Here is a 14,555-nt window from a genome sequence, read left to right on the forward strand (position 1 = left end):
ACCAATTCACCCCATCTCTCACTCTCTCTGATAATGTTCTCCGCTTGTGAATAGTTTGCACTGTTACTTGTGAATGTGGAAGGATGTACTTGATCCAGTTATGTTGGGACATTGCATCCTTTTGGCCACTGGCTTATTAGCTTTCTGTCAGTGCAGGCAGCAGCCCGAGCCTCCCAGCTGAGAACACCGGCCTCAGGAAACATGTTTCTTATCTTAAATGGTCCCTAACCCACTCACCCTCATTCCCCTCTGACTGAGGGCAGACTGCTGATTTTCACTGTGGTCAGATGCCTGTCAGAGGCAGAAAGGAGTCTGAGAAGGACTGCCTGGATCATGAGAAAACTTCAGTGGCCTCACACAGGTCACATGTATGTGGATAATGCAGCCACCTTGAGATTGAGCTTGGGGCACCCAGTTGGGCATTTTTGGAATTCAGTCTCTAGAGGAGAAAGTCAGAATCAGATACTCAAAATGGCCACCTCTGATGAGCCCCTGGCAGCCCCTGGGGCTCCTGCTTCACCTCCTTGCTCCTAATGGCTGTCTCTCCCGTTCTCTCCCATTTTTTTTAAATTTCCTTCTCCACCAGTATTTGACATGTCTACATGTTCTCTGTGCTCAACTATAAATTGCTAATTTAAAACTCTCAAAAGAGCATGTTTTTACATAGACAGCCACTTTATTGTGAAAGAGGGCAAAGTTGAAGGCATGAAGTCTGTTTCTGGAGAGGTTATATGAAAATGGAGGCCCTGAGAGGATGCCTAGTCTCTAATTTTTACCTCTGTTCAGATAGACTCCAGGGAGGAAACATGACAGAGTTAACCAGAAAACAATGGAATAAGGGCATAATTCCATGAAAAGCATCCCCTGAGAAACAAACCATGATTTTTGTACCTAAAAATGTGTATCACCCGATCTTTGATATTGTCAAGGTGACTAATAACTTAAAAGGTGAAGAGCACACACAAATATTTTTTCTCAGGTGTGATTTTTTTTCTTTTTAAAAAATAATGGATTTTGCAAACACTCCATGATACAGCAATGAAATTACCTATTTGCTTAGAATATATTTATCCAAACGTTTTGTTTTAAGGAAACTATGATTTTGTTCCATCTACAGTTCTAAAGTTGATTCCATATTCTTGTTTGAGCTGTGGGGGGAAAAAAACAGGTTGTATTCTTTACAAGTCAAGGTATATGAAATGTCCAAAACTGTGTTTTATTTGGAGTATTTCACTTAGCAGTTTTAACTTTTTGAACAAGGATTCCTTTTCCGTGCATCGCATCCTATTTTCCTGGTAGGCAGTCTTACCAGCTTGATAATCAGAAAGCTCAAAAATGTTAGCCTAGCCTTCAAAGCAAAATCTGTATCTGCCAAACTCATCTCCCTGTAACTTCTGGTCCAGCTGCTCTTGTCCTGGAGTCCTTTGCCCCAGGCAAGCTGGCAGGCTCATCACGCCCACACAACCTGATTTCATATTCCTTCATGTTCAACAGCGAAGCATCAACCTTCCATTCCTGAAAGATAAGATATCTTTTGTAGAGAATAAAAAACTTGGTAGTCACATTTGTCAAATTAATAAAATAAATATGAACCCCATATCTTCTCTAATTTTAAAAAAGAACCTCCAAAAAAAATTCTTTTATCATTCAATGTTATACGCACTACAATGTTTTAGGAGATTTTTACATCCGTGAAACATAAGAGTGTTTCTACCCTCCATGACTATTTCAGAACTGGTACGTGGAAAAAAGCAAATAGACACAATTCCATGATTGTTTTGAAGTACATTTCTTTGGCCAATGGTGAATGAGTCAGTTCCATTTGAGATTAATGATTTCCTAACTTGTTGGAGTTTCAATAGCAGATTTTGTTGGCTTAATTTCATCATAGTCTCAACTGTCCTTTGTATAGAAATTATACTTTGAAATGTTCTAAGGGTGATTTTGGTTAGTTTAATTTTGAGATTGTCGGTGTGGGTGGAATGTGATTTAGTGATCAATGTAATCAGAAGCACGCCATGGTATTACAGAGCTTCAAGTGTAAGAAACATCTTGCTCAGCTTGGATTTGTATCATTTCAGTTTTCTCTTCTAGGTCTGCAGTGATACTTAGGCACCACAACTCTTTCTTAGTGAATTGTTAAATCAGCAATCACTAAAACTGCAAGAACAGAAGATGTGGAGTCAGAGGACCTGGGTGTTTGTTCCAGTTCTGTCTCCTACCTGCCTTATGATCTGCCGTGTTTCTGAATCTTTCCACTCTAATTTTCTTTTCTTTAAAGTAGGGGAATAATCTTTGTCTAACATAACTCCCCCATATCTTGTCATGGGCAAATGTGAAAACAAACAGAAAAATATATGAATTGAGTGAATAAGCCAAATTCAGCCTACTCAGTACTTTATTGGACAGGCTTCCAATGATCAGCCTGAAGAACTGAGCCTATTAAAATCTCACAAAGAAAATACGATTGCAAAAGAGTCTGGGCTATGAAATTCCTATTTGGGGCAAGAAATGACACTAAGTATTGACAAGCCTGAGAAATATCATTGGCACAGTTAACTTGCTCCATCCCAGGAGTCTACCATCCATTGCTGCTGAGCGATACTTGGGGGGTTAGAATGGTCCATGTACACATTGTCTAGTGACTAGTTTAATGGATAGAATGGTGTCCTCCTGAAAGAACTGCTCTTGAGCCTTCCTTCACATTCCAACACAACATGTCCTTGAGTAAAGGTGTGTATTGTTATCATTTCATTCCAATAGATGGTGACACAAGAATCCATGTTGAAGGCTGCCTTGCCTCTCTTTGCCAGATTCATCGTCAGCAATGGACTTCAGACCAAGCCTGGGGTTTTTGAGATCACACTGGAGACTGTGGACACAGCCTTACCCGTGGTGACCAGGAACAAGGGGTTGAGACTGGTCGAAGGGGCCACGGGCCTGCTCTCCCCTGACCTCCTGCAGCTGACCGACCCTGACACTCCAGCCGAGAAACTCACCTTTCTTCTGGCCCAGCTCCCACGGCATGGCCAGCTCTACCTGCAGGGGATGATGCCGATCCCACGCAATTTCACTCAGCTGGACGTGGACAGCCGGCATGTGGCCTATCGGCACTTTGGAGGGGATTCTCGGACTGACCACTTCACTTTTGTGGCCACAGATGGGACAAACCATGGCTTTCTTGTGGATGGGAGAGTGTGGCAAGAACCTGTATCATTCACCATCCAGGCAAGTATAACAAATACACAGTTCATGGCCAGAGATAAGGAGAACACGACTTCCGGGAGAACTGTTTCCTATTTCCTTCCTTCTTTCATTCAAATGTATAATGTGTGTCTATAGCATGCCAGGCACTAAGCAAGGCACCAGACATGTTAATATGAACACAAAACAGATGAGCTGCCTGTGTACAAGATAATGACTGACCTTTGGAGTCAGTGGTAATACACAGGACCAAAATACATTTGGAGACAGACACCTAGGTTGGAATTTCTGCTTTCACTCTTTTCAAAGCTGTGTGAACTTAAAAGAGTTTTTTGACTCTTCTGATTCTATGTTTTGTTCTTCAAAAAACATGCCTTACAGCATTGTGGTAAGAATTACATAACATAAGGTATCCAAGGTACTAGCATGTTGCCTGAAGTATGTTAGGTATTCAGTCTCTTATAATTGCTTTTTTAATATCTAACTATACTATTATAATGATGCTTATTGGCCTATGTTATCTACTGGCGTTGTTGTTGTTCAGTTGCTAAGTCTTGTCTGACTCTGTGACCCCATGGACTGCAACACACCAGGTGCCTCTGTTCTCCTCTATCTCCTGAAGTTTGCTCAAATTCGTGTCAATTGAGTCAATGATGTTATCTAACCATCTCATCTTCTGCCGTCCCCTTCTCCTCTTGCCCTCAGTCTTTCACAGCATCAGGGTCTTTTCCAGGGTGTTGGCTCTTCACGTCAGGTGGCCAAAGTATAGAGCTTCAGCTTCAGCATCTACCCTTCCAGTGAATAGCCAGGGTTGATTTCCTTTAGGATTGAGTGGTTTGATCTCCTTGCAGTCCAAGAGCATTTTAATGGTTAACTGTAATTTTGATGGTTTTCAATTACACACCCGAAAACTTATGAAGCTGCATCAGTATTACCCATGTATTGATGAGAAAAATAATTATAGAAGCTACAATTTTAAAGTGTTAACTGTAGGTCAGACCCGCTTTATATAAATCTCATTTAATTTTGATAAAAATCCAATGAACTGAGTTTTATTGTCTTTATTTTATAGATGTTCAGAAGCTCAAAAATTAAACAATTTGGTCAAACACACATAAAGAGCTCCAGTCTTCCTAATCCCCAGTGCTGTGTCCTTCTGTGGTACTGTGCTGCCACAGTTATGTTGACTGTTAAGATGATTCTTGGAGGACATAACGTGTTTTTCCTTTTTTAGTCAAAACACATCAAGTATATTCTGGCTCTCAGAGCCTTGAATCCACTCTCCTTGGATACAGTTCACCCTGTTCTACACACTTCCACCAACAGCATAAAAGATGTAAATCTGTCTTAATGCAGAATACATTCTAATTATGTAAAATAATAATAATTTTCCCTTGTTCTTTCATCTCTGTCTTAGTCAGGTGTCTCCAGAGAAACAATCAATAGGATTATATAATTTATACGCATATAAATGATAAGAGAGAGAGGAAGAGAGAAAGATTGATTTCTGTTCAGGAATTGGCTCATGCAATTGTGGGGTCTGACACATTCCAAAACCTATGAAGCAGGCCAGCAGCCTGAAGATTTCAGAGGGAGTTGATGTTACAGTCTTGAGTCCAAAGGCAGTTTGCAGGCAGAATTCCTTCCTCTTCAAGAGACTTCAGTCTTTTTTTTTTTTTTAAGGCCTTTAAATGATTGGATGAGGCCCACCCACATTATGGAGGGTAATCTGCTTTACTCAAAGTCTATTGATTGATATACTCATCACATCTAAAAAAATGCCTTCACAGGAACATCTAGCTTGACCAAACATCCTGGCTAAATTGGCATGTAGAATTAACCATCACAGTCTCTAAGGTGAGATCTGAGTATGAAAGTGGGGAGTTATGATAACATGGAGTGGATACAAGATGAATCTTTGACTATAAGGAGGTCTAGAAAGTAGAATGAGATTATGATACACTGAGAGAAGGTGTTGATATTATTGGTAGAGTATGTAAGAAATACCTTGTGCATAGTAAAGTTAATTTCTTTTTTTATTACATGTTTTAATTGTTGTTAGTTCCCTCCCACTCTTCAGTCGGTTCATATTTTTCTTAACTCCTGACTACCCCCACCCCTATGCTATGTAGAGAAATGTAGTACTGCCCAACCTGGAATAATGTTCTAGTCTATTTGGTTACAAATTTGTAGGAAATATCAATTCTGAATGCCAGTGTAAGAATTCCTATCTGCACTCCAGAACAGGGAGAGAAAAGGGGTTAGAGTTTGAAGAGAGCACCAGAACTTCAATCAGGTTTCTCCCAACAGCAAAAATATCTTATAGAGTGTGGTTATCACAAGAGCCTTATCTCTTGAAGTTTTAGAGTTAACTGATAGGGAAATGTTGAATACATGTTGCAAAAGTTTTTCATCAAAAGTACAAGGTTTTCCTTGCCTTTGTGTAAACTAAACAAATTAAAAAAACCTCAGAAGGAAAGCCTCAAACTTTCTCCCATAATTCCCCTGAACTTCCTGATGTCTCTGAGCAGAGAAGTCAAATAATTCAGGAATTGACTGACCCATTTGCAATGCAGAAGAGGTGACCTCCTCAGTCTCTTGCTTTTAAGAGCTCTTTCTGGCAAGAAAATATGACACTGGCCACCACTGAGTGATGAATTAGGCAAAATGGTCAATACCTAAATCAGATTGACTATATTCTTTGCAGCCAAAGATGGAGAAACTCTATACAGTCAGCAAAAATAAGACTGGGAGCTGACTGTGGCTCAGATCATGAACTCCTTATGCCAAATTCAGACTTAAATTGAAGAAAGTAGGGAAAACCACTAGACTGTTTGATTCAGATATGACCTAAATCAAATCCCTTATGATTATACAGTGGAAGTGACAAATAGATTCAAGGGACTAGATCTGATAGACAGAGTGCCTGAAGAACTATGGGCAGAGGTTCGTGACATTGTATAGGAGGCAGTGATCAAGAATATCCCCAAGAAAAACAAATGCGAAAAGGCAAAACTGTTGTCTGAGGAGGACTTATAAGTAGCTGAGAAAAGAAAGACACAAAAGGCAAAGGAGAAAAGGAAAGATATACCTATTTGAATGCGGAGTTCCAAAGAATAGCAAGGAGGGATAAGAAAGCCTTCCTCAGTGATCAGTGCAAAGAAATAAAGGAAAACAATAGAATGGGAAAGAATAGAGATCTCTTCAAGAAAATAAGAGATACCAAGGGAACATTTCATGAAAAGATGTGTGCAATAAAGGGCAGAAATGGTATGGACCTAACAGAAGCAGAAAATATTAAGAAAAGGTGGCAAGAATACACAGAAGAACTATACAAAAAAGATCTTCATGACCCAGATAATCAGGGTGGTGTGATCACTCACCTAGAGCCAGACATCCTGGAATGTGAAGTCAAGCAGGCCTTAGGAAGCATCATTACGAACAAAGCTAGTGGAGGTGATGGAATTCCAGTTGAGCTATTTCAAATCCTAAAAGCTGATGCTGTGGAAGTGCTGCACTCAATACGCCAGCAAATTTGGAAAACTCAGCAGTGGTCACAAGACTGGAAAAGGTCAGATTTCATTCCAATCCCAAAGAAAGGCAATGCCAAAGAATGCTCAAACTACCACACAATTGCACTCATCTCATACACTAGCAAAGTAATGCTCAAAATTCTCCAAGCCAGGTTTCAACAGTATGTGAACTATGAACTTCCAGAGGTTCAAGCTGGATTTAGAAAAGGTAGAGGAACTGGAGATCATATTGCCAACATCCTTTGGATCATCAAAAAAGCAATAGAGTTCCACAAAAACATCTACTTCTGCTTTATTGACTGTACCAAAGCCTTTGACTGTGTAGATCACAACAAACTGTGGAAAATTCTGAAAGAGATGGGAAGACCAGACTACCTTACCTGCCTCCTGAGAAATCTTTATGCAGGTCAGGAAGCAACAGTTAGAACTGGACACAGAAAAACAAACTGGTTCCAAATTGGGAAAGGAGTATGTCAAGGCTGTATATTGTCACCCTGCTTATTTAATTTACATGCAGAGTACATCATGAGAAATGCTGGGCTGGATGAAGCACAAGCTGGAATCAAGATTGTCAGGAGAAATATCAATCAATAACCTCAGAGACTCAGATGACACCACCTTTATGGAAGAAAGCGAAGAAGAGCTAAAGAGCCTCTTGATGAAAGTGAAAGAGGAGAGTGAAAAAGTTGGCTTAAAACTCAACATTTAGAAAACTAAATCATGGCATCTGGTCCCATCAGTTCAGTTCATTCACTCAGTTATGTCCGACTCTTTGCGACCCCATGAACTGCAGCACGCCAGGCCTCCCTGTCCATCGCCAACTCCCAGAGTCTACCCAAACCCATGTCTATTGAGTCGGTGATGCCATACAACCATCTCATCCTCTGTTGTCCCCTTCTCCTCCTACCTTCAGTCTTTCCCAGCATCAGGGTCTTTTCCAATGAGTCAGCTCTTTGCATCAGGTGGCCCAAGTATTGGAGTTTCAGCTTCAGCATCAGTCCTTCCAATGAACATTCAGGACTGATCTCCTTTAGGTTGGACTGGTTGAATCTTCTTACAGTCCAAGAGACTCTCAAGAGTCTTCTCCAACACCACAGTTCAAAGGCATCAATTCTTCGGTGCTCAGCTTTCTTTATAGTCCAACTCTCACATCCATACATGACCCCTGGAAAAACCATAGCCTTGACTAGATAGACCTTTGTTGGCAAAGTAATGTCTCTGCTTTTTAATATGCTGTCTAGGTTGGTCATAACTTTCCTTCCAAGGAGTAAGCATCTTTTAATTTCATGGTTGCAATCACCATCTTTGGAGCCCCAAAAAATAAAGTCAGCCACTGTTTCCACTGTTTCCCCATCTATTTGCCATGAAGTGATGGGACCAGATGCCATGATCTTAGTTTTCTGAATGTTGAGCTTTAAGCCAACTTTTTCACTCTCCTCTTTCACTTTCATCAAGAGGCTCTTTAGTTCTTCTTCACTTTCTGTCATAAGGGTGGTGTCATCTGCATATCTGAGGGTATTGATATTTCTCCCGGCAATCTTGATTCCAGCTTGTGTTTCCTCCAGCCCAGCATTTCTCATGATGTAATCTGCATATAAGTTAAATAAGCAGGGTGACAATATACAGCCTTGACGTACTATTTGGAACTAGTCTGTTCTTCCATGTCCAGTTCTAACTGTTGCTTCCTGACCTGCATACAGGTTTCTCAAGAGGCAGGTCAGGTAGTCTGGTATTCTCATCTCTTTCAGAATTTTCCACAGTTTATTGTGATCCACAGAGTGAAAGGCTTTGGCATAGTCAATAAAGCAGAAATAGATGTTTTTCTGGAACTCTCTTGCTTTTTTGATGATCCATCAGATGTTGGCAATTTGGTCTCTGGTTCCTCTGCCTTTTCTAAAACCAGTTTGAACATCTGGAAGTTCATGGTTCACGTATTGCTGAAGCCTGGCTTGGAGAATTTTAAGCATTACTTAGCACGCAAGATGAGTGCAATTGTGCCCATTGCTTCACGGCAAATAGATGGGGAAACAATGGAAGCAGTGAGAGACATTTTTTTGGAGGGGGGCTCCAAAATCACTGCAGATGGTGACAGTAGCCATGAAATTAGAAGACGCTCCTTGGAAGAAGATCTATTAACTTAGACAGCATATTAAAAAGGAGAGGCATTACTTTGCCAACAAATGTCTGTCTAATCAAAGCTGTGGTTTTTTCCAGTAGTCATGTATGGATGTGAGAGTTGGACTATAAAGAAAGCTGAGTGCTGAAGAATTGATGCTTTTGAACTGTTGAGTTGGAGAAGACTTTTGAGATTCCCTTGGACTGCAAGGAGTTCCAACCAGTCCATCCTAAAGGAGATAATCCCTGAATATTCATTGGAAAGACTGATGCTGAAGCTGAAACTCTGATATTTTGGCCACCTGATGTGAAAAACTGACTCATTGGGAAAGACCCTGATTCTGGGAAAGATTGAAGATGTGAGGAGAAAGGGATGATAGAGGATGAGATGGTTGGATGGCATCACCGACTCAATGGACATGAGTTTGAGTAAGCTCCAAGAGTTGGTGATGGACAGTGAGACCTGGCACGCTGCATTCCATGGGGTCGCAAAGAGTCAGACACAACTGAGCGACTGAACTGAACTGAAGTGAATCTCCTAAACATAGGTGTACCACTTATGTTCCCAAATTGAGTAGCTCAGGGCAAAGCTACAGGACTTAAATACAAAACACAGTTATATTTTATTGACACCAACAGGTACTAATCTGACATTGATTTTGTAGGAAATCATGTCTGTCTGTCTAAGATTCTGCATCTTTTTTTTAATTGAAGATTTACAATGTGTTAATTACTGTTGTACAGCAAAATGATTCAGCTATACATATATTTACATTCTTTCTTTCTTAAGGTATTCTTTTCCATTACAATTTATTGTAGGGTGTTGAATATAGTTCTCCATACTATATAGTAGGTCTTTGTTGTTCATCCATTCTGTTAATATATATTAAAGCTTACATCTGCTAATCCTAACCTCCCATCCCATCCCTCCCCAACCCCTTCTCCACCAGTCTGTTCTCTATGTCTGTGATTCTGTTTCTGTTCCATAGATAGGTTTATTTGTGTGATCTTTAGATACCACATATAAGTGATATTACATGATATTTGTCTTTCTATTCCTGACTTACTTCACTTAGTATGATTTCCAGGTCCATCCATGTTGCTGCAAATGGCATTATTTCATTCATTTTTATGACTGAGTAGTATTCCATTGTGTACCACATCTTCTTTGTCCATTCATCTATCAATGGACATGTAGGTTGCTTCCACGTCTTGGCTATTGTGAATAGTGCTGCTATGAACATGGGGCACATGTATCGTTTTGAGCTATGGTTTTTCTGTGTTGCTGACCAAGATCCGCAATCTTGGTGCAATGACTTCTATAATCTTTCTTAGAAGGAGATGGGGGTGGGGGTGAGGGACAGAGGGCCAGTGTCGCTGCTTCCTATGGTTTAGGCAAGTGTGACATAAGTTTTAGTAAATTTAACACAAATGGTGTAAGGATGTAGCCTTTTAAAAAAACATGTCTGTACTCTAATATTTTAAAATGCTTCTGGTATGCTGAGCCAAAAGACCTTCCTTTGAAGAAGAAACTAGAAATTTAGAATGGATTTTAACACAGAGTAGAACCAAACACCAAAGTGTAGATATTAACATTTTTATTTTATTTTTTTTTAATTAGTTTATTTATCTGTTTTTTAACTTTACAATATTGTATTTGTTTTGCCATACATTGACATGAATCCACCATGGGTGTACATGTTTTCCCCTTCCAGAACCCCCCTCCCTCCTCCCTCCCCTTCCCTTCCCTCTGGGTCATCCCGGTGCACCAGCCCTGAGAACCCTGTATCATGCATTGAACCTGGACTGGCGATTTGCTTCACATATGATAATTTACATGCTTCAATGCCATTCTCCCATATCCTCCTGCCCTCGCCCTCTCCCATAGAGTCCATAATACTGTTCTATTTATCTGTGTCTCTTTTGATGTCTCGTATACAGGGTTATCTTTACCAATTAACTAAATACCATATATATGTGTTAGTATACTGTATTGGTGTCTTTCTTTCTGGCTTACTTCACTCTGTATAATAGGCTCCAGTTTCATCTACCTCATTAGAACTGGTTCGAATGCATTCTTTTTAATGGCTGAGTAATATTCCATTGTGTATATGTACCACAGCTTCCTTATCCATTCGTTTGCTGATGGGCATCTAGGCTGCTTCCATGTCCTGGCTATTATAAACACTGCTGCGATGAACATGGGGGTACACGTGTCTCTTTCAATTCTGGTTTCCTCAGTGTGTATGCCCAGCAGTGGGATTGCTGGGTCATATGGCGGTTCTATTTCCAGTTTTTGAGGAATCTCCACACTGTTCTCCATAGTGGCTGTACTAGTTTGCATTCCCACTAACAGTGTGAGAGGGTTCCCTTTTCTCCACATCCTCTCCAGCATTTATTGCTTGTAGACTTTTGGATAGCAGCCATTCTGATGGATGTGAAATGGTACCTCATTGTGGTTTTGATTTGCATTTCTCTGATAATGAGTGATGTTGAGCATCGTTTCATGTGTTTGTTAGCCATCTCTATGTCTTCTTTGGAGAAGTGTCTGTTTAGTTCTTTTTGATTGGGTCGTTTATTTTTCTGGAATTGAGCTGCAGGAGTTGCTTGTATATTTTTGAGATTAATTGTTTGTCCATTGCTTCGTTTGCTATTATTTTCTCCCATTCTGAAAGCTGTCTTTTCACCTTGCTTATAGTTTCCTTTGTTGTGCAAAAGCTTTTAATTTTAATTAGGTCCCATTTGTTTATTTTTGCTTTTATTTCCAATATTCTGGGAGGTGGATCATAGAGGATCCTGCTGTGGTTTATGTTGGAGAGTGTTTTGCCTATGTTTTCCTCTAGGAGTTTTATAGTTTCTGTTCTTAAGTTTAGATCTTTAATCCATTTTGAGTTTATTTTTGTGTATGGTGTTAGAAAGCGTTCTAGTTTCATTCTTTTACAAATGTTGACCAGTTTTCCCAGCACCACTTGTTAAAGAGATTGTCTTTTCTCCATTGTATATTCTTGCCTCCTTTGTCAAAGATAAGGTGTCCATATTAACATTTTTAAAAGCAAATGATTACAGCAGGCATTTATTCCTTTTATAATACTTCTATTTTTAAGGAAAATATAATTTTTAAAAAACCCCCGCACACTCAAGTATTTACCAACTTTGAGGATTACTCACATGTCTTAAAGTATCTTTATTTTTCTTCTCTTGCCATTGACCGTACCTCTTACTAGTCACCCTGGAGCTTCTTCCTCAAAAGGCCGTGAGAACTGCCTCCCCGTCTCCCAGCTCTGAGGGCGCCATCCTCACTTTTTTAGGAAAGGAAAATGACTGTAACCTTTGAAAATGTGTGTTGCTATTTCAGCTTACAAAATAATTGTTGTTAAAAAATTCATGAACTATGGAAAATGTCTAGAAAATAATTCTTCATTATCCCACTGTCATCAGTGGCTTGCTTGCAGTCTTTTATTGAAATAAAAAAGAGATGATATTGTATGTACTATTAAGCATGTTACTTGTTTCCACTGAAAAATTTCCACATGTCATTAAATCTTCCTTGATAACATAACTGATAAAGGCTGCATGGCACTCAATCCTAGGCACAGGTAGTTTACAATTCCCCTGTAGGACTTCCAAGTTTTATGGAATTTTTTTATTAATTGCTATTACAAATTATATTTTACTTAATATTCATATATATATTCTTTGTCTACACATCTATTTCTGTAGAGTATACTCAAAAAGTGGAAATTTTGAATCACAGTATATGCACATTATTAATACACATAAATGTCAAATTTATCTCCAAAAGATTTTCACTAATTTGCATTCCTTCCAACAAAATATAAAACTGTCTATTTATTTAAACGTTTACCAATGTGAGGTGTGATTACCTTTTTATTTAAAAAAGCAGATTGGCAACTTAACAGAAAAATATTTCATTGTTAAAAAATTCCATATAGAAATATTCAAAGGAGAAGTTATTTTTCCCCATCTGAAGACAAATGAACATGTTTGTACACATTCTCCCAAAATTTTTTCTATGTCTGTGTGAACATATATATGTATTTGTTTTGAACAAAAATGGTTGTCTCCTATTCTGAAACTTTCTGGTTTTTATTTTTTATTGGTTAACACTGAATTGTGAAACTTTTTTTGTTAACTAGTTTATCCTGTCTCTTTTTCTTATCAACAGCTGACTGGTAGTTTATTATATAAACACACAAAAAATATATGATCTTATTGTGGACACTCATTTTTTACTTTGCTAGAATTACAATAGTTTCATTTGGGGATAAAGTTAAGATTTGCGTGATGAGAAATGAAGGAAACAAAGATTTTTATCTTGTACCTCTTGTGGTATCAGTGATGAATTATGCTAATTCTTCCAAAAATGTTCCTTCCATAACCGATAAGAGTCATTTCTAATGACTCCATACTATACGCAAGTGAGGTCCTTTGTAGTGTCTGAACTTATATACCTCTTTCACTCATGAGTAATTGCCCATCACAAATTGAGTCATTTACAAATTGAGTCTACCTGTTTGGTTACCTGGTTCTATCAATAAAACAAATACTCAATACCTATAGCTAAGCACCTTTCACTTTTTTTACTGAAATATTTTTATTGCTATTCAATATTTTTGCTATTTAAACCAAGACATGACAAAGAAAGGTTCAGCGTATTTGTAGACCTCTATAGCATTGTTTCTGTAAATTACCAAACACTGGGAGAAGGGAGAAGTGCTTTTGTAGAACTAATATTAAGTTTGCAATACAGTTCCTGGGTCAGTTTTAATGTATTCATCCAACAAGTGTTTCTTGAGCTTCTGTGATGGTTGGGCATTGTGCCCGGTGCAGGGAATAGTTGAGGGGAGAAAAGGCACGGTGTCTGCCCTCAGGGAGCTTAGGTCTAATGGGGGAGTCAGACAGTGGGCAAATAAATAGAGCTGAGTCAAAGCTTACAACAGAAAATTAATGTCTCTTCTAGGCACTATGATATTTGCTAAAGATACTGTGAATGAGGCAGCTTTTAACAGAGGTTAAACAATGAGGAGGATAAGGAACCTGAAATTCAGGAGAGTTTGTCATTGTTGAACCAGTTAGGCCCCCGTGTTGCTTGGGAATGAGAAGCCTTTGCTTAACATTGTGTGTGATTATTGATCATTCAGGTGGACCAGTTGGACAAAGCGGCCCCCCGCATCACACACTTGCATTCCCCTTCTCAAGTAGGGCTCCTGAAAAATGGTTGTTATGGGATTTACATCACTTCCCGCGTGTTGAAGGCATCAGACCCTGACACTGATGACAATCAGATCATCTTTAAGATTTTACGAGGCCCCCAACATGGGCATCTGGAGAACTCAATGACAGGTACTGCCTTCCCTAATCCTTGCTCATTTTAAAATACTCAGTGGTTGGCAATCTAGAGGGTAATTTGTAATTAAGTTCAGGCCCATTTGGTAAATACTCCCCAAGGCTTACTGATAGATGCAGTTTATAAATCAGTATCCATGCTAAAGAGGATTTAAAGCTGAGTTTTCCTAAATTCATCTTGAGTGGGAGAACTGTATACTGATACACAACTGTTTATTATGTATAACTTGTTTTTCAATAGCTAGATTGTAAGATATTCACAGGAATACATTGTTAGGACCAAATTCATATTTGTGACTCATTTTCTTATATCATGAATTTCTGAGCGATGTAAGT

The 14,555-nt window shown here is 39.1% G+C and overlaps 1 protein-coding gene across 1 annotated transcript in view; it reads left to right on the forward strand.

Moving 5' to 3' along the window:
• FREM1 (FRAS1 related extracellular matrix 1) overlaps window positions 1-14,555 on the forward strand; it is a 148,610-nt gene that overhangs the window by 99,535 nt on the left and 34,520 nt on the right. The window contains exons 24-25 of the mRNA XM_081500121.1: window positions 2,814-3,228; window positions 14,015-14,216. Coding sequence (XP_081356247.1) covers window positions 2,814-3,228; window positions 14,015-14,216 — 617 coding nt within the window. The remainder of the gene's footprint in view (window positions 1-2,813; window positions 3,229-14,014; window positions 14,217-14,555) is intronic.

Source organism: Giraffa tippelskirchi, chromosome 1 (assembly GCF_054371585.1).
Source record: "Giraffa tippelskirchi isolate mGirTip1 chromosome 1, T2T-mGirTip1v1.2.pri, whole genome shotgun sequence".
NCBI classification, from domain to species: domain Eukaryota; kingdom Metazoa; phylum Chordata; class Mammalia; order Artiodactyla; family Giraffidae; genus Giraffa; species Giraffa tippelskirchi.